The sequence below is a fragment of the Erinaceus europaeus genome, chromosome 11, assembly GCF_950295315.1.
Source record: "Erinaceus europaeus chromosome 11, mEriEur2.1, whole genome shotgun sequence".
Classification (NCBI taxonomy): domain Eukaryota; kingdom Metazoa; phylum Chordata; class Mammalia; order Eulipotyphla; family Erinaceidae; genus Erinaceus; species Erinaceus europaeus.
Window position 1 is genome coordinate 106,933,145 of NC_080172.1, and position 21,164 is coordinate 106,954,308.

The 21,164-nt window shown below is 41.9% G+C and overlaps 1 protein-coding gene across 2 annotated transcripts in view; it reads right to left on the minus strand.

Annotated features, from left to right (window-relative positions):
• Nucleotides 1-2,690: 2,690 nt before the first annotated feature.
• Nucleotides 2,691-21,164, minus strand: part of ZNHIT6 (zinc finger HIT-type containing 6) — a 66,571-nt gene continuing 48,097 nt past the window's right edge. Inside the window, exons 10-11 of one of the 2 annotated variants that reach the window (XR_009552646.1) lie at nt 3,037-3,149; nt 2,691-2,962 (exon numbers count right to left, since the gene is read on the minus strand). Coding sequence is in view for 1 of the 2 variants with exons in the window: in XM_060202275.1 (XP_060058258.1) it covers nt 3,121-3,149 (29 nt within the window). In the remaining variant the exon portion in view is untranslated. Of the gene's footprint in view, nt 3,150-21,164 lie in introns of both variants that reach the window. The other variant, XM_060202275.1, reaches the window with a different exon arrangement.

Here is a 21,164-nt window from a genome sequence, read left to right on the forward strand (position 1 = left end):
TCCCTCCGGCTCTGGCTGGGGGGGGGGGGGGTGCCGACAGGCATTTATCAGATCAAAATCATAGGAGAATACACCGATAACTGTTTATATGAATACTTTTGGATTTTTCCATGCACATTCACACAGAAAATGGTTTATGTTCCTCTAGAATCTACTTGAGGGAAGAAAGCATCCTTTTGGTTTGACTTGAGCCTTCAGGAAAGGAGAACTCTTTGTTGTAGTCCCAACAGACTGAGCCCAACAGGAAAAAGGTCCTTCTTTAAAAGGAAACTGGTGTTTTGTTTCGAAGTGAAATGGATGCTGATCAGATCAAAATGAAACACAAAGAAACAAACAAAATGACCCTACACATACTTGATCCCCACCACCACTTTGCAATTGCTCTTTCCTCTTTCCATCAAGTAAGCCTGTCCAGTTCCCACACTCGCATGGACAAGCTGACAGACTGCATGCTGACCACATCCAGAGTGGGAACTCAGAGTGTAGAAAAATGGCAGCTGGCTCCTTCCTGATACTGTGTGCAATGCTTGTTCAAGTACTAGTTCTTATTCCAGTCCTAGGATCAAAGTATTTAAGCCTCAGAATAAGAACCCTTGAGAGGTTTTAACACTGACCTCCCGTCATTCTCCGCCTCTCTCAGTTATCCTCAAATGCACAACATGTTGTGTATTCATGTGTTCACTCATTTACCCATGTGCTAGACCATTGTTCTACTGAGGGAACAGAAGTAAAATGAAGAGACGAGGTCCCTGACCTGGTAATAGGTGAAGTTTGAAGGAGTAAGCAAAGCTGAAATTGTGACTTACCTGGAAGGACTAGTAACACTACTCTAAAGTTTGAGGCAGGCAAGAGATAGGAACAGATTCTATTTTTAGTCGTATGATTCTATTTGCTATGTAGAGAATGGACTGCAAGGGACTAAGAACAGAGGATAAAAGACCAGTCAGAGGCTGGATATAGTAGCTAAATGAGAAAAGGTACTCACTGCATTAATTTAGTAGTCAGAGATGTGGACAGAGTAAAGAAATATTTAGGAGGTAAAATGAGTCGGCTCTGATAGGAAATGAAAGGCAATAAAGACAAGCCTGACATTTCTGAGATGAGCAACTAAGTGAATGGCGACTACAATGGGTGACCCAATGGAGAAGAGGAGGAATTAGCTTTGAGTCACACTAAAAATATACATGATTCTCATGGCCAGTAAGAATCTGAAGACTAGGAGGGAGATTCACATTGTAAAGTTGCTAACAGTCACTAAGTAAGTAGAGGTGTTAGAAGGCTTTGTCTAACGAAAGGGTATAGATTGAGCATAGTAAGTCAGCAACTTTGCATTCACATTTTAATCTTCTTTAGTATTTATTTATTTATTTATTTATTTATTTATTTATTTATTTCACCAGAGCACCAACCAGCTCTGCTTTGGCTTATGGTGTTGCAGGGACTTCTAAGCATCAGACATGAGAGTCTCTTTATATAACCATTATACTATATATTCCTACACTTAATCTTTCCCACCACCAGAGCCCCGTGTCCCTTCCCTTCCATATTCTTTATGGAAGCTTCCCTATTCTTTAACCCTCTGAGAGTATGGACCACAATTCTTTATGGGGAGCAGAAGGTAGAAGTACTGGCTTCTGTAATTGCTTCTCTGCTGAACATGGTCTGTCGGTCGGGGCCAGGTGTCGGGCTGCGCCGCGGAGAAGAGAGAGAGAGGAGGTCCAGAGCAAGTGGGGTACACAGATCTTTATTACTGGATGGGGGGGTGGCTCAGGACACGTGGAGTCAGCCGACAATGGCCGTCCCCACTACCTCACCATCGGGCAAGAGAGAGAGGGCGCTGAGAGAGAGAGAGAGCCGAGGGGGGGGGGAGTGAGAGAGCTTTTATTGGGCAACAACCAGGGGTGACGTGTGGGGGCAGGATTGGTTGAAGGGGGCACTGCTAGGATTTCGCGGGGCGTGGTAAAACCTGGGGGCAGAGACTGCATCAGAATAATTCCTCAGCATCAGTCTGACCTAGGGGCCATGTATATTTATATTTATTACAGGAGCCTGTGTGACCTCTGAGAGTCCCGGTCTGTGTGAGCTTTCAGTCCATGATCATAGCTGGGAACACTCTAAGCTGCACTCATTTCAGGAACCCTGGGCTATTTTAAGTACTGTAACTTCTTTATTATTATTTTTTTTCCTCCAGGGTTATTTCTGGGGCTCGGTGCCTGCCATGAATCCACTGCTCCTAGAGGCTATTTTTCCCATTTTGTTGCCCTTGTTGTAGTTAGTATTGTTGTCATAGCCATTGCTGTTGTTGGATAGGGCAGAGAGAAATCAAGAGAGGAAGGGAAGACAGAGGAGAGAAAGACAGACATCTGCAGACCTGCTTCACCGCTTGCAAAGCAACCCCCCTGGCAGGGGGCTCGAACCAGGATACTTTCGCCGGCCCTTGAGCTTTGCGCCACCTGCGCTTAACCCGATGCGCTACCTCCGAGCCCCCCCAAACTGTAACTTCTATGGTCTGTGGACTCCATGTCATTTCTTCTTCCTTACCTTTTCTATCGTTTATCAATATCAATAGCCTGCCTTTGTATTTAAGATCAATAGTTGAGGCAAGTCCTACTGCATCTATAGTTTGACTCAGCCAGTTAGTTCTGTAAGGCTCGATCTTGTTTGGAGAGAATGAAACACACTTTCACACATTATCTGAGTAAGCCTTCTCCTTCAAGTGTTTGCAGGAGCCCAGGGTCACTGAACTCAGGGTCACATAGGTAATGAACTCAGACCTATCGACTGAGTCCTTTTTCTCTTTTGCCCTTTGACCTAATGGCCGATTTCAGGATTCCGTTCTCTGTACAGTCTACTCCGGTCTTACTTCTTCATTTGCCGCCCATTCTAATGCAAGGCTATCCAGTTGTCAGGGATAGAAAGATTGCATCTAGTGCATCTTTGGGGTTCTTGTTTTTATTTCCATCTAAAGCCAGAAAGAGAAAAGGGTAAGAAACTATACAGGAAGCACATTCATAGGCTGAGCTAGAACTTAGTTACATTTTTAGATGACAGGTCACAGACAGTCAAATGATTCAGGGTTCAACCAAGTTTTCTGGAGTTCTTAAAACTGCCTGCAAGGCCTCAGAATGCCGGAAGATCAAACATCCAAGCTGTTAAAAAAAAAAACCACACAGAACTTTGGTAAATATATGGATGGTTTAAAAAAGAAAAAAAAGTATTTGCAAAACCCTAGGTGTTTCCAGTCCAGTCCTATTAATCAAAGGAATAGCTTGAGCTTAACGGCCCAGTGTATGATCCTAGCCTAACCGCTGCTATCCTTGAAGGCCTCCATGAATTCCTCTCTGAGCCTCCAGACTTCCTTGACTGGCAACTTGTCCCTTCCTCTTGGGACAGCTTTTGCCTGAGCTGAGCAGCCCGGCCCCCAGCTGTGTGAGGCCCTCTCTCCGGTAAGAGGAAACTGTTTCAGTTTAGTCCATGAACACAAACATTCAAAAGCCACAGATCATGTTTGCATAAAATAGGTTTGAGAAAAAGATTCCCCCCAAGAAACCAAAGGAGCGTTTAAAAAAAAAATGCCCTTCGCCAGTAAGCAGGCAGCAAAGCCACAGTAATTCTAAAGGCTTGTTTGCTTGGTAGAGCTGGGTGGCTGCGGCCACAGGCCTTTGAAGAGGAAATGCCATCCCTGGGACAGGCAGGCAGCCAGCCTCTGAGTCCTGCAAGTACCAGAGAGAAGGAGAAAGCATCGAAGGTGAAGGGGAGGAGAGTTCGGAAGTGAAAAACGCAGGGCAAACAAATGGAAAGATTCTTCCCAGCTAGGGTCCTGCTCTCAGATTGGAGAGCCACAAGACAGACCAATTCACTGTTCCACCCCCACCCCACCCCCCGGAGATGGTTGTGGGGGCATGGGGAGTCCTGGGCAGCGGGCACAGCCCTGAGTGACTAAGGCTTCCAGGAGGGGTGCGTCCTTCGCTGAGGGGTGGGGAGGTGTGTTGGTGTCTGGGCTGAGAGATGGCTTTCCTTTGAAAGCTTTGGAGGAAATTAACTTTACAGGGTGCCTCCCTGTCTCTCAGAGTTATTAAAAGAAAGGAGGGAGCAAAGAAGAAATGGAAAAATGGTAATACCTCAGGAAAGGCTGTGTGAGCCTAACTGAAGGAAATGGGAGGCAGATTAAGTGATGAATGTGCAACCTCCCCTCAGGAAGAACTCTGAATGTGACCTTGTGCAAATGGAAAGAACACACACACACACACACACACACACACACACACACACACACACACTTTTGAATATCTAGAGATGATTGACCGATTAAATACCTTCAAAACCTTCAAAAAGAAAGAATATGGTAGCAGCAGTACTCATTTCAATAGGGCCAAATAAGAGCTAAAGGCATGGCAGAAGTGGGAGAACTAGAAATCTGGAACAGTTTTGACACGTGGCCCTATGGAAGGATATCTTAGCGATTATGTTCTTGTTGATGAAGAGGAAACACACACACACACACACACACACACACCACTATATCTAAAAACAAACAAAAAAAACTGTTAACAAAAAGGGAAATCAACTGCTTCATTATGTTGGAAGATAGTTGTTTTCCTGTATATTAAAACAAACAAACAAACAAACTGGGATTTCACTTTTAAATATTGTCCTCAGACAGCAATCCTCAGATCAGAGGAGACTACCCTTGCCCAGAACTAGCAAATCCAGTTAGAGTTTGAAAGCACCACCCTTGGGAAGTTGTTCTTACTCAGACACAAGCAACAACTTTTCCACATTCAGAACTACATTCAGGTAGGATGGCAAATCGTAACCACTGAAAAAATTACACAGGGAGAGGAAAAAAACTCATGTTCTACTCCCTTTCTCCCTCTCTACTTCTAAGCCCTTCAGTTCCTTCAAGCCCCCCTTGGCAGGGAGTCTGGCCAGTTTAGGACTTTGATGACTCTGAAGCTGACACTCAGAATGAATGGTCTCTCCAGCTGTTTTTGGCTTGCTATTCCACCCAAGATGCTCCTTGAACCTCTGACAACACTCCTCTTTCCAACATGGGAGGTCCTAGAGAGGTCAGGAATTTTCTTCTCCAAACTTACATAGTTATCTTTACTGAAGTAGTTCAGGATAGAAAATGACCAAAGCAAAATGCATAGGACCTAGTTTTTGTTGGTTAGTTCTTAGTTTGTTTTTCTAGTTATTTTGTTTGAATTGATAGATTTTGAAACAGCCATATTCCTATTTGGAATAGGTTCCAAATATTTCCTCTCTCTCTCTCTCTCTGTATGTTCTTGTGCAATTCTCAGTACAGGCAATCTCTAAAAAGTCATTTATCTTTTTAAACTTCCATTTCTTCTTCAGTAGAAGTATTAGCAAATTTATGAAGTCACAAGTTTGATATGGAAAAACATTTTCTTAAAATTCACTCTAGTAATTATATTAAAATAAAAATATAATAAATCACTTTATACATCAACTCTGCTTGGACACTGAGGAACCTTGTTGGGGGAGGTGTACTGGTAGATCTTTAGGATCATTTTGCTTCTAAGATCCTAAAATTCTGGGTTTTTTTTTTTTTTTTGTTATTGTTGTTTTGTTTTTTGCTTTTTACCAGAGCACTGCATAGCTCCGGTTTATGGTGGTGTGGGAGGTTGATCCTGGGACTTTGGAGCCTCAGGCATGAGAGTCTCTTTGCATAACTATTATACCATTTTCCCCTGCCCTGCCCTTTTCTAATTAAGTTTATTTTCACAGATTTTAGAGGAGTAGCAGTGTTCCAGACATAGACTGAAATGTTCTTGATATGGCCTACTTGTTGATATTCAGATACTTCTTTTAAATATTATTTATTGGATAGAGACCGATAGAAATTGAGAGGGTGGTGGAGGCAGAGGAGAGAGGCACCTGCAGCCCTGTTTTTCACCACTTGTGAAGCTTTCCCCCTGCAGGTGGGAACCAGGGGCTTGAACCTGGGTCCTTATGTGCTGTAATGTGAACGCTTAACCAGGTTTGCCACTGCCTGGCCCCTTACAATTCTGTGGTTTTGCAGCTTTTCATCATTTGTCTTGGAAGTGACTACAGGAGAGCTTTCTGGAACTATTGCTGAAATGACTAAAAGTTAAGTGCTTATTTGAATTTCTTCACATTCTCTGTATATCTTGAGAAACATTGATATTATTGCAAATGAGAGGACTCACACACCCCCAGAATGAGAACATGAAGGCAAAAGCAAAATATTACACATCTTACCTCTGCTCTTAGGTTAATTCTCAGGTTGGTTTCTCTTGTAGCACCAAAAATGGTTTTAGCAATTATGAAGTTCTTATCTCCTCTCCTCATGTGTTAGTCCAATAAGGAGGAGAGACTGACTTCTAGTATCATAGTAAGAATCCAAAGAGTCAATCTGCTATGGATTTGCAAGGACATTCCTGAACCAATAATGTGACAGAGGGTGGAATGAGGAAGGCAGTATGCATCCCAGTCAAGCTACATAGTTGAGAATGAGATGTGACTCCCAAGAGAAATGTGGGATACTAGATAGAAGAACTGGACACTAACATCAACCTGCAGCTTCTACATATATAAAAGTTATATTCCCTTTCCAAAGACAGAGAGTTGTATCCAGATTGTACAATTAGGTCCAAATATACCATTTTGTGTCAATGTGAAAATCATGTCAAGTGATTCTTCATGGTTGAATGATCTGTGCGTAAATAGTAAATATAACACCACCACATAGATGATAAGAGCAAATTGATTATAATCAAAATTCCAAATTACAAAGGGAAAATGAAAATCCAGTGAGCATTAGTCTCCAAACATTTTACAACATTTTTGGAAAGAAATATCAGAGATTCGCTATCTTGCAGTAAAGTGATGGTCTGGGTCTACCTCTCCAAAAGAACATTATTTGTGGGAGTCGGGCGGTAGTGCAGTGGGTTAAGTGCACGTGGTGCAAAGTGCAAGGACTGGTATAAGGATCCCAGTTCGAGCCCTCAACTCCCCACCTGCAGGGGAGTTGCTTCACAGGCGGTGAAGCAGGTCTATAGGTGTCTACAAATGGTGTGTGTGTGTGTGTGTGTGTGTGTGTGTGTGTTAAGAGATAGAGCTCTGAGGGTCCATTTTGAGGGTAGGTGATCATTTTTATCAGAGTTGGAAATTTCTCTGAAATAAATTCCTCAGTATTGGGGGGGAGGGTAGATAGCATAATGGTTATGCAAAATGACTTTCATGCCTGAGGCTCCAAAGTCCCAGATTCAATCCCCCATATCACCATAAACCAGAGCTGAACAGTGCTCTGATAAAATAAATAAATAAGGGAGTTGGCCTGTAGCGCAGCGGGTTAAGCGTAGGTGGCGCAAAGCAGAAGGACCAGCATAAGGATCCTGATTTGAGCCCTGGCTCCCCACTTGCAGGGGAATCACTTCACAAGCAGTGAAGCAGGTCTGCAGGTGTCTTTCTCTCTCTCTGTCTTCCCCCTCCTCTCTCCATTTCTGTCTGTGCTATCTGACAACAATAATAACTACAACAATAATACAACAAGGGCAACATAAAGGGAATAAATAAAATAAATATTAAATAAATAAATAAATTCCTCAGTATTTCCATGAACAACTATATGCCACCAACCTAAAGAACCTGGAATAAATGAAAATGTTCCTAGAAACATATCATCTTCCAAAACTGAATCAAAAGGATCTAGAAAACATGAACAGGAAATTGTTCAATTTCAAAGAAATTGAAAGAGTCATCAAGAACTTTCCCAACAGTAAAAGTCTAGGCTCTGATATTTTTTTAAAAAATATTTATTTATTTATTTACCCTTTTGTTGCCCTTGTTGGCGCTGATGGTTTTATAAATGAATGTTGGGAAATTGTGCAGATGTGGTTGAGTTAGGCAGGGTCCACAAACCACCCTATGCTAGTGTGTCCAGTCCCTTTATCTACATACCAATCTTCTGCTTTGTCTTATAAATGACTAAAGGTTTCCTCCCCACCATGTTATCCCCTCAGGGTATTGCTAATTCCCACCAGTTAAAACCATAGCAACGGTAGCTAAGGAAGTTCCCAGCATGCCTTTTTCTTTTCTCCAACCCCTTTCCTAGCCATCTCTGTTCCCAACTTGCCACTTCTTGTTTTATCCCATAAAACCCACTTCTGTTCCTGGTTTAGCCCCTTTTCTCTCCCGCTTCCGGACCTGGAGAAGGGCTGGCATGCAGAGTGGGAGGCTGCCACGTGGCTTAACCAGCTCTGCTCACACTCGACTCTGGGGCACTCCCATGTGAATAAAGAATTGTATTATCACGCCCCCACAAGTTCCTGGATCTTCTCTCCCACCCGCAATGCTAGCCTGGCAAATGAATTATACAAAATCTTTAAGAAGAGTTAATTACCTACATCTTTTAAGCTCTTTCAAAATACTGAAGATACTCCCTTCCACTTTCTATGAAGCCAGCATCACCCTGATATCAAAAGCAGACAGACAGACAGACAGACACACACACACACACACACACACACACACACACAAACTACCAACCAGTATCTCTGATGAGCACAGATGCTTAGATATTGAACAAAATTCTTGCCAACCAGTTACAGTAGTAAATTTTAAAAAATCACACATCACAGCCAAATAGAATTTACTTCATGGATGCAAAGTTAGCTTAATATATGTAACTCAATAAATGTAATCCATGACAGTAATAAAAGAAAACCCCCAAACCACATGATTATCTCAATAGATACAAGAAGACCTTTGACAAATCCAATATCTGTTCATGATCAAAACACTACAAAAAATGGGAATAGATGGAAAATTTCTTAATCTAATGGAGTTGATATACAGCAAACCTACAGCGAATATCATACTTAATGGTGAGAAACTAAAAGCACTTCCATTTAGATCAAGTACTATATAGGGCTGTCCTTGATAACTGTTACTACTCAACATAGTGTTGAAAGTTGTTGCCATAGCAATTAAGCAAGGGAAAAAAATTAAAGGGATACAGATGCAAAGAGGAAAAAAAAATAAACTGTCACAACTTGATAATATACATAGAAAAACCTAAAGAACCTAGCAGGAAACTATACAGTAAAGTGTCAGCCAACAAAATTAACATACAAGAGTTAGTGGCATTCCTTTATACAAACACTAAATCAGAAGAAGAAATACAGAACTCAGTCCAATTCACTATAGCAGCAAAAACAATAAAATATTTAGGATTAAACCTGACAAAAGAAATAGAAGACTTACATAGTGAAAATTATATGTCACTATTCGAGAAAACAAAAAGATACAAAGAAGTGGAAAGATATCCCATGTTCATGGATTAGAAGAATTAACATCATCAAAATGAATATTCTGGGCAGGGGTAGATAGCATAATGGTTATGCAAAGAGACTGTCATGCCTGAGGTTCTGAAGTCCCAGGTTCAATCCCCTGCACTACCATAAGCCAGAGCTGAGCAGTGCTCTGGTAAATGAAAATAAATAAATAAAATGAATATTAAAAGACACACACACAAAATGAATATTCTACCCAGAGCCATATCCAAAGTTAATGTAATTCCCATTAAATTCCCACCATTTTTTAAAAAAGAGAACAGAAACTACAAATATGTATCTGGAACCCAAAATACCTATAATCACCAAAGCAATTTTGAGAAAAAAGAACAGAACTGGCGGCATCACACTCACAGACCTCTAAATACACTATGGGGCCATTGTAATCAAACCTGCCTGGTACTGGGACAAAAATAGACCAGTGGAATAGAAGTGAGAGCTCAGAATAAGCCTACACACCTATGGACATCTAATTTTGACAAGAGGGCCCAAACTATTAAATGGAGAAAGGAGAATCTCTTCAACAAATGGTGTTGGGAAACTTGAGCTGAAATGTACCAAAGAATAGAACTGAACCACTACATTTCACCACATACAAAAGCAAGCTCCAAATGGATCAAGGACTTGGATGTTAGACCAGAAACTATCAAATACTTAGTGGAAAACTTAGCAGAATTATTTCCATCTAAATTTTATAGGCATCGTCAATAACTCAAGTCCAATTACAAAGAAAAAAAAAACCAAAAACAAATGAATGGGACTACATCAAATTGAAAAGCTTCTGTACAGCAAAAAACCACCACCCCAACAGAATCTTTACAAAATGGAATAAGAGCTATATGCCATATGTAAGAAAAAAGGCTGGTAATAAACATATATAAAAAGCTCACCAAACTCTGCAACAAAGAAACAAACAACCACATCAAATATATTGGGAAAGGATATGGACAGAATATTCACCATAGAAGAGATCCAAAAGGCCAATGGACATATGAAAAAAATGCTCCATGTCACTGATTATCAGAGAAATGCAAATAAAGAGATACCACCTCACTTCTGTGAGAATGTCATACATCAGAAAGGATAGTAGCAATAAATGTTGGAGAAGTTGTGGGGGCAAAGGAACCCTTCTGCACTGCTGTTGGGAAGCTAAGTTGGTCCAACCTTTGTGGAGAACAGTCAGAAGGTTAGAAATGGACCTACCTATAACCCTGCAATTATTCTACTGAGGATATATCCTAAAGAATCAAACACTGTGTATATCTATGTTCATAGCAGCACAATTTGTAATAGTCAAAACTTTGAAGGGAACTAGATGTCTAACAAGAGATAAGTGGTGAGGTCAGATGGTGGCTCATTGGGTTAAGCACATACAGTATTTTGCGCAAGGATTTGTGCAAGGACGCGGCTTCAAGCCCCAGCTCCCCATCTGCAGCAGGGACATTTCACAAGTGGTGAAGCAGTTCTGCATGTTATTCTTAGTGGCCACTTCCCCCCCCCCCCCATTTTACTTGATAGGACAGAGAAAAATCGAGAGGAAAGAGGAAGACACCTGCAGACCTGCTTCATTGTGAAGTGTCCCCACTGCAGGTGTCTATCTTTCCCTCTCCCTCTCTATTTTCCCTTCCTCTCTCAATTTCTCTCTGTCCTATCAAATAAATTGCCACCAGGAGTGGTACCAAGCCCCATTATTATTATTTTATTTTATTTTTTTATTTAAGAAAGGATTAATTAACAAAACCATAGGGTAGGAGGGGTACAACTCCACACAATTCCCACCGCCCAATCTCCATATCCCACCCCCTCCCCTGATAGCTTTCCCATTCTCTATCCCTCTGGGAGCATGGACCCAGGGTCATTGAGGGTTGCAGAAGGTAGAAGGTCTGGCTTCTGTAATTGCTTCCTCGCTGAACATGGGCGTTGACTGGTCGGTCCATACTCCCAGTCTGCCTCTCTCTTTCCCTAGTAGGATGGGTCTCTGGGGAAGCTGAGCTCCAGGACACATTGGTGGTGTCTTCAATCCAGGGAAGTCTCCAAGCCCCATTATTAATGGGGCCAAAAAAAAAAAAAAAAAAGAGATGAGCAGCTAAGTTGTAGTATATATACACAAAGGAATACTACTCAGCTATTAAGAATGATGAATTCAGGAGTCGGGCAGTAGCACAGTGGGTTAAGTGCACGTGGTGCAAAGCACAAGGACCGGTGTAAGGATCCCGGTTCAAGCCCCCAGCTCCCCACCTGCAGGGGAGTCGCTTCACAAGCGGTGAAGCAGGTCTGCAGGTATCTGTTTTCTCTCCCCCTCTGTCTTCCCCTCCTCTCTCTATTTCTCTCTGTTCTATCCAACAACGATGACATCAACAACAGTAACTACAACAATAATAAAACAACAAGGGTAACAAAGCAGAAAATAAATAATAATAAAAAAAGAATGATGAATTCACTTTTTTTTTTTTTACCTATCTATGATGGAGCTTGAAGGAATCATGTGAAGTGAGATAAGCCAGAAAGAGAAGAATGAGTACGGGATGATCTCACTCATGGACAGAACTTGAGAAATGAACAGAAAGGAGAAATACGAATCAGTACTTGGACTGGGTTTGGTGTATTGCACCAAAGTAAAAAACCCTCCAGGAGCAAGAGGTGGTGTTGATGTTCAGGTCCTGGTTCATGATCACGGAGGAGAACCTAGACTGGGCATGAGAGAGTTCTGCAGAAAACTGAGAAATTTACACATGTATGAAAAACTACATCTATTGAAAATCATTAATCTCATTAGAAATAAAAATTTTTATGAGTTTAGAAGGCTCTCAGGTGACTTGACTGGTTCATGGGGTGTCCAGACAATTGGTCAAATATTATTGTGGAGAGTAACATTTAAATCAAAAGTTAAGGGGGCTGGGCGATGGCCCACCATGTCAAGTGCACATAGCGTAAAGATCCACGCCAGGATCCCGGTTCGAGCCCCCAGCTCCCCACCTGTAGGGGTGTTGCCTCATAAGTGGTGAAGCAGGTCTTCTGGTGTCTTTCTTTTTCCCTCTCTATCTTCCCTTCCTCTCTCTGTTTCTCTCCGTCCTATCCAAAAAAAATGGGAGGGAGCTGGGAGGTTGAACTTGGGTCCTTGTGCATGGTAACTGGGCACACACTGTCCAACTCCCCCTCACCCCCACCCCCCACACTCTTTTTTTGGTTGAAGGCTACTCATTAGTTGCATTTTTTTTTGCGTGTGTGGTATCCAGGATTATTGCTGGACTGTGTGCCTGCACATGAACCCACCGCTCCTGGTGGCGATCTTTTCTTTCCATTGTTGTTGCTGCTTTTATTGTCATTGTTGGATAGGACAGAGAAAAACTGAGAGAGAAGGAGAAGACAGAAAGAGGGGAGAGAAAGACATCGGCAGATCGGCTTTACCACTTTCAAAGCAGCTCCCCCCTTCTGCAGAAGCAGGTGGGGAGCTGGGAGCTTGAACCAGTATCCTCTCATGAGTCCTTGTGCTTTGTGCTATGTGTGATTGACCCCAGCAATAATCCTGGATGCCAAAAAGAAAAGAAAAGGAAAGATAGTGAGTAGTCTTCAACCAAAAAAAGACTGTGTGGTGGTGGTGGGGAGCTGGGCAGTGTCACGCCCAGCTGAGTACACACATTATCATGCACAAGGACCCAAGTTCAAACCCCCAGCCCCACCAGCACTGTACAGTCTAGCCTCCAGCTGCATCTTTTAAAGAGAAGGGTATAAGTGGATTCTAGAAAAGGCTGGGGCGATTACATTTCTTTCTGGTCCTTGTCATATTTGGTTACACTTTACACTTCTGTTTTCTTTTGCTCAAACTAACTGAGCTTTCGGAAGGAATCCGGTTTTCCATTCAGTCAAGGATCCAAATTACTGCACTCAATCGACCTGGATTGCAGGTGACAGGCAGTAAGTATTTCTTGTAGTAGAGCCCTAATTCATTCCTTCTTGGTCTGTAGAGGTACAGGTTTCAAACAAAATCTCTTTCTTATAAGATTTACAAAGGCCTTGAACTGTAACCAATACATTCTACATAAAAAAAAAATTATTTATTCCCTTTTGTTGCCCTTGTTGTAGTAGTTGTTGGATAGGACAGAGAGAAATGGAGAGAGGAGGGGAACACAGAGAGGGGGAGAGAAAGAGAGACACCTGCAGACCTGCTTCACCGCTTGTGAAGCGACTCACCTGCAGGTGGGGAGCAGGGGGCTCGAACCGGGATTTTTACCGCTGGTCCTTGTGCTTTGCACCACGTGCTTAACCCGTTGAGCTACCACCCGACTCCCCCCTCCATACCTATTTAACCCTCTGCTTAGGAAAATTTACAATCTCCAGTCAGGCCCATTGTCACGTAGCATAGACTTCTTCTCATTCCCTTGCAAGTAGAGGTAGTCACCTTTGAGTTCTGCCTATGGCATGATCCTAGGAAAGTTGTGTGTAATTTCCCGAAAATATCCTTAAGGGTAAGATCATTTTTGCTTTTCCAGATCAATCTGGTTCTTACTAATGACTGCAACTGAGGAAGGGGAGTTTCTTTTACTATCTTGACTCAAGTCAATTCCATAACCCAGGGCTATAACTTGACACAATTCATTTCCAGGTAACAAATTCTGGTAGAGTTTGAATATTTGAACAGAAAACCCAATGAGCCCAAACCTGAACAAAATAAAAATAAAAAGGTTGTATTGGCTAGTACAACTAAATATTATATATAGAGAGGTGAGTTAGCTGTCTTACTGGCTTTCCTTACAGTAGTAGCAAGATGCCCTAAACTGCTTTTAGCATCGTATCGTTAGCAAAGAGAGTCTACACCTTGCTGTATTAATCCTCATTTTCAGTTCTTCTAGATTCTACCAGCTTAGGTCAACCACATAGTTTTGAACCAAATACCCAGTTTGTAGAAGTGGAATACTCTGGTTTGTTCAGGCTGATGAAATCTACCCATAGCATAGGGTTGGACTAATCCCACCCAAAGCAGATGGTTAAAAACATGAAGGAAGGGCAAGGACCTGGATTTGAGCCCTTGCTCCCCAACTGCAGTGGGGATGCTTCATAAAAGGTGAAGTGGTGGGGGTGGGGGTGGGGGTGTATCTGTGTGTGTGTGTGGGGGGGAGGACACACAAAATGGCTGCCATTTTTAAGTTAAGCAAGATAAACCAGAAAGAGAAGGATGAATATGGGATGATCACACTCATCAAAAAATAAGAACAGAAGGGAAAACACAAAGCAGAGCTCGGACTGGCTTTGGTCCCAAAGGACTCTGGGGTGGGGAGAGTGCTCAGGTTCTGGAACATGATGGGAGAGGAGGACCTAGGTGAGGGGTTACTATTGTGTGGAAAACTGAGAAAGGTTACACATGTACCGACTACTGTATTTTACTGTCAACTGTAAGCCATTATTTCCCAATACAGGAAAATAAATAAATGAAAAAAAAAAACAACTGATCTTGAGATGTTCAACCTCTAGAGTTATGAGAAAATAAATTTCTGACAGGCTGGAGGTATGGATTAACCAGCTAATGCCCATGTTCAGCAGAGAAGCAATTACAGAAGCCAGAACTCCTACCTAGTGCACCCCAAAAACAAACTTGGTCCATATTCCCAGTGGGGGAGAAGTAACAGGACTCCAGCTCCATCAGCACAGAGAGAGAGAGAGAGAGAGAGAGGAAGGATATATGAAGGTAGTAATGTTGTCATGAGTGGCTTGGAGGGGAAGAGAGGATTGAATCAGGGGGAAAATGGGGGCAATTATGTATAAACGTGGACAGATAGTTGTAGAGATGATGGTTGGCCCATGTCTACAACCTTAGGGGAACTGTGGTCGATTGCAGTGGGGTGACTGAAGATTCAGAACTCTGGCGGTGGGAACGGTATGGACTTAAACCTCTGTTGATATGTCATTTTGTAAAATAATAATAATTTAAAAAATAATTTAAGACAACAAAAGAAAATAAAGTTCTGTCTTTGAGATATATATGCCATGAGCAGTGGATTGATTCATAGTGACAGTACCAAACTCCAGCCAATAATTTTGGAGGCAAAAAACATGGAGGAACTGGCCATTTCTAAAGGAACTCAAGGCATGGTTACTAGGTACTAGGAAGGGGTTGTATGTTGGGAAGCCAATAAGAGATTTGTATCCTCAATACCCATTGTCCATTCTCCTTGAACAGAATTTAGTTTTGCAGTTTTACTAGGTCTGAGATCTATAACTTCATTACTCCTCTTTGGAGAAATATTAAACAGGTCCATAAAATCACAGATAATCAGAAGATACTTTGGATTTGATTAATTGAGAAGATTTCAAATAATGTACTTGTGACGGGCTGAAGGAGCAAAATAACAACTTGCTTCCCCTCTCACTTTTCTTTAAATATTTTATTTTATTTATTTATTCCCTTTTGTTGCCCTTGTTGTTTTATTGTTGTAGTTATTATTGTTGTTGTCGTTGTTGTTGGATGGGACAGAGAGAAACGGAGAGAGGAGGGGAAGACAGAGAGGGGGAGAGAAAGATAGACACCTGCAGACCTGCTTCACCGCCTGTGAAGCGACTCCCCTGCAGGTGGGGAGCCGGGGTTCGAACCGGGATCCTTATGCCGGTCCTTGTGCTTTGCGCCACCTGCGCTTAACCCGCTGTGCTACAGCCCGACTCCCCCCCCCCCACTTCTAAGGGGTACACAAATTACGGAGGAAAGGAAAATTTGATTGCCTAGAAAAATAACTGGACCAGACCACGTTACTGTTTTCCCTGCCAGTAGGAAAGTGGGGAGAGAACATCTGGACCTGCTTTCCCTTCAACTGTCCACACACGGGTCAGTTACAAACAGTAGCTTCCTTCTGAGAGTCCCACTAATTCATTAACCTGGAAGACTGGGTACCGCTGTCATCTGGCTTTCCTTGCCACCTCAAGTTTTCCATTTCAGATGCTTAGAAGTTTTGTTTGTGAGCGTCCAAATGTAAATGTTTCTGCTGAGACTATTTACAGGCTTCTAAGCTGCACTAGCTGAACAGGCCAAGGATGTTGGCTGAATAACTGACCAACCTTTCCAGGGAGGGATATGAACAGAGAATTTGAGAAAACACCTTCCAAGCTGTCAGGAACATGGAAAAAGTTAGGGCCCTCAGCACAGCAACACAGCATCTGGTTAACCAAAGACTGAAACTTCAAAACATAGAGATTGAACTGCACTGTTTTTCTTTAGGAACACAGAGCAGCAGTTAAGACTCGGACCACAGGGCTCTAGGAAAAATAAGAAGTTATTGGGCTTTAGGGACTGTCTTTGAACCACAGATTCATACCAGATGGACTTAAACTAGAATCAACTGTTCGAGAAACCAAAAGAAATCATGATACCAAGAGGTGGTGTGTGACAATCTCTGTTCATAGAAAAATAGAATACTTAGTGGAAACTCAGGAAAAGGGAAGTTTTCCCGGAAAAGTGAAACCACTCTTTAATAGTCCTCAAATCACCTATTTGAAGGGGAAGGGGGCTAGCTTTTGAAAATCACATGGCTTAGTTTACATATGCTTAGTTAGCTATACAGCTCAGAGAGCATGCATACTTGCTTCCATTCCACAAAAAGTTAAAAGACATTTGTATTGCAGCAAAATAAAAGACTCTGGGGTGGTGGAGGGGGAGATGTTCAGGTCCTGTAACATAATGGTAGAAGAGGATCTGGGGGTGTTATTTGACTGTTATATGGAAAACTGAGAAATGTTACACATGTACAAACCACTGTATTTACTGTTGATGATAAACCATTAATCCCCCCAATTAAAAAAAAAACGCAAAAACACTCAGTTGGGTTCAGTTGCATGCCATGCACATTTCTGCTGACACTCAGCTTTCCAGTGTCAAACAAAACCAACTGTATTCATAGCCTTCTCTCTTTTTACATGAGTCCCCTTGACCAGGTTGTCTTGGATAAGATCATTTTCTGAGGCGTGTGTAACATCTTTGAGAAGTACTCAGTTCAACACTGCATGTGTCACAATGGACAATGAAAACAGGCTTGACACTCATATTCTAGAATTCACTAAAAGAAAGTGGCATTAACAGCTGGTTTCAAACAAACTGAAGTGGTTGAAGTTTTTTTTTTTTTTTTTATGCTTAAGCCAGAAAAATTTGTGAATACAAGGATCAAAGATTCAAGATGGGAATCAAACATTCTAGCAGAAACTATTTGCCGACCATCACTGAAGAGTCAAGTCTCCAGGAAAAAACAGTTTCCCAAGTTGGGAAGAAACTGTCTTGCCTTTTAAAAAGTTAAAGTAGCTTGTCAACATAATTTTCTTTTTCTTGTCAGCTGGGCTTCACCACTCTGGGTTGACTTTTTCCCCCGAGAAACAGAGACAGAGAAAGACAACACAGCGCCAACACTTCCACTCATGTGACAGGCCAGGTTTGGGGTCTGGGTCACATGACTGCCAATGCAAGTGCATTAGCCAAATGGACTGTTTTGCAGCCATTACTTTGACCTTTAAGCGGCAGTACACCAGTCCTCACTCCATATCATCTTGATATAGCGAGGATGCAAGCAAAGTCCAATCACCTACCAGAACCCATTTCAGAGGCCATGCAGTCAGAAGGAATGGACATGATCTCTAAAGTCCAATTTGCCTTGGTTTGATTCCTGGCTCTGACCTCCTCACATTTCATGTGACCAGTCAGTTTGAACTTCAGTTGACTTGCCCTTATACAACAAGGATGATATGGTACTTAATTGACTTGAATACCCCCCCCCCCCCCGCAATCTCTGAATTCTCAAAATTACTTTTGGGCAGGTCAGTTATGACATTAGGTCAGTTATGACATTAGGTCATTACTTGGGCATATGTGAATGAATACCTGAAACCTTAAGTATTTCAGTCCATAAGCCACTGTCCCAACTGTTGCCAGAAGTTCTTCCTAACTCCTTCCTTCTCCTCAAGAAGATACCAGTATCAGAACACACAAAGTGGTTATGTCAGCTATTATGAAGAAACTTCCAGAGGAGGTGGTGGAATACTTCATTAGATATTGTTACATCACTGATACTTAGCCCCCCCCCCCAATCTAGAGAACTTTTCTCCCACCTCATCCCAATGCTCAAAAAAACAAAAAAACTCACAAAACTGAGGTTAAAAAAAAAAGCTGACTTTATGCTTGATGTTGTGAAGCAAGAATCAAAGACAGTTAATACAGAACTTTTTTTTTTTTTTTTTAGCAATAATATATAGTTTAGAGGATTATTCTAGGTATAGAGAGGGATTAAGAGAAGGAAAACACCTTCTAAATCCCTTATCATTTCAATTTGACCTAAGGAGTTAAGATCTAACTTTTGTGTCCTTCCTTCCCACATCTGTAAAATGGATTTCTATTAAATCCTGTCGCTAATACTGCTCACAATAACATGAATCAGTTCCATCTCTCCTCCTAATCTCTGTTCTCAAATGTATGTGGATTTAAATTCTTCACTTTTGCTGGGAAAGAAACATGAGTGAGAAGGTGGTGCCAGGTAAGAAACTGACTGACTGTTTTAAGAAGGCAAAGGTACGGTACATTGATCTTAGATAAGGTTGTGAAATACATATCCAATCATGTTGCGTTAAAACATTTTACAAGAACTATGACATTATCATCAGCCAATAAGAAGATAATGTAGTATGAAGAGAACTATGTAGTCTATATGGTAGGGGTATAGTCACTGCTGCCCAAGTTCAGTTCCAAAGGACAATGAACAAGGAGCAGGGCATTGTTTTGAGTCAAAAGCCTAGGGATATCTATATAGATAACCTGCATGGTTTATAGTTTACCTGAAGCAGAGGGTGACAATACAGTATGTCTGTAAAACTAGGAAGGGCCCATCATGCAGGCTGATGGTGTTTTTGGTATTTTATGTAGTAAGAAAATAAGACTGACAACAGCAAAGCTGTGTAGTAGTAGATCACGAAAGGTTCACCTGGTTTGAAGTTCAATATGAATGTAGTGCCACACATCAACAGGAACAATGTTCTCATTATAGATAGTTTTCAAGAACACATGGGGTGGGGGTGGGGGTGGGGGTCGGGCAGTGGCGTACCGGGTTAAGCACACATAGTATGGAGTGCAAGGACCTGCTCAAGGATCCCGGTTCAAGTCCCTGGCTCCCCACCTGCAGAGGGGCTGCTTCACAAGAGGTGAAGCAGGTCTGCAGGTGTCTTTCTCTCCCTCTTTATCTTCCCTTCCCCTCTCAATTTCTCTCTGTCCTACTCAAAAGCAGAAAAAATGCCCTCCAGGAGCAGTGGATTCCTAGTGCAGGCACCAAGCCCCAGCAATAACCCTGAAGGCAAAATCAATCAATCAATCAAAAATACATATACACACATGCTTTAGAGTGTTTTCATGGACTACTCTGGAAAGAAGATACTTTGTTGTGAAATACAGATCCCTCAAGTTTATTTAAGGACTTTTAAATTTCTATTTCAGTAGACTTTATTTTTAAAATCAAGCCCCCACCCCCCGGTACAACTCAAATTACAAAATAAATATTTCTCAAATGTTAAAATGAGAGAAAAACCCAAAAACCTCAAATCTATGATGAGAGTGAATTAGTGCTATGTGCATCTAAATAAATCCACAGCAACACAAATGGAAAACTATATAGAAAGGGAAGCCCTCAAAAGCTCATAACAGCAACTTGAAAGAGCAAGAGCTTCAAGTCTATGCAGTAAAATCTGCAGTGATGTGGATGAGGAGATGGTCCTACTGGGCAGAGGACAGGCCTCAAGTAGGGTACAGCTGAAATCGAATACATTTGTATTCTCAGACACTTTCCCTCTTTAATTCTGGACTCTTTTTATTATTATTATTATTATTATCTCAGGGATAGAATATGTTTCAAACTAAGAAAAAAAAATCAGATTTTATGTGGCTTGTTGCCATGCTTCTGGCCTCTGACTATGAAGCAGCCATGGTGGCTTATCTATATCATTTCAGTCTTCTAAAAGAGATAGATAGACAGAGAGAGAGAAAAAGAAAACAACCCCATAGAGAAACTCTGCCTAGAAGAGAAAACAAATTCAATGGTAAAAAAAAAAAAAAAAATCAGATGGGAGAGGGAAAAAGAGACTTTAGGACATTTGGATCAAGTCATGCCTGAACTCCTCTACTTATAAATCGATAAATTATTCTTTATGATGTCAGCAGTTTGCACTCCTGTCACTTGCAACTTAAGGGCTAATAATCGGAAGTGTGCATCACATACTTAAGAATGACTTGAGGGCGTCAGGCGGTGGCGCGGCGGGTTAAGCGCACGTGGCAAAAAGCGCAAGGATCAGTGTAAGGATTCAGGTTCGAACCCCCAGCTCCCCACTTGCAGAGGGAGTCGATTCACAAGCGGTGAAGCAAGTCTGCAATCTTTCTCTCCCCCTCTGTCTTCCCCTCCTCTCTCCATTTCTCTCTGTCCAATCCAACAACGACAGTCATCAACAACAACAATAATAACCACAATAAGGCTACAACAAGGGCAACAAAAGGGGGAGAGCAGTGGATTCATGGCGCAGGCACTGAGCCCCAGCAATAACCCTTGAGGCAAAAAAAAAAAAAAGAGAATGACTTGAAAGTTTAATGTTGTAGTGTATGACTGAGTAAAAGCAGGCAAGGTATCTTAACATTTTTTTAAAAATTAATTTGTTGGATAGGAGAGAAATTGAGAGATGAGGTAGAAGGTAGCAGAGAGATACTTGAAGCACTGCTTCACCACTAGTGAAGCTTCCCCAGTGCGGGTGGGGGCCCAGGGGCTTAAACCTGGGATCCTGTGCCTTCTAATGTGTGTGCTCAACTAGGTGTGTCATATCTCG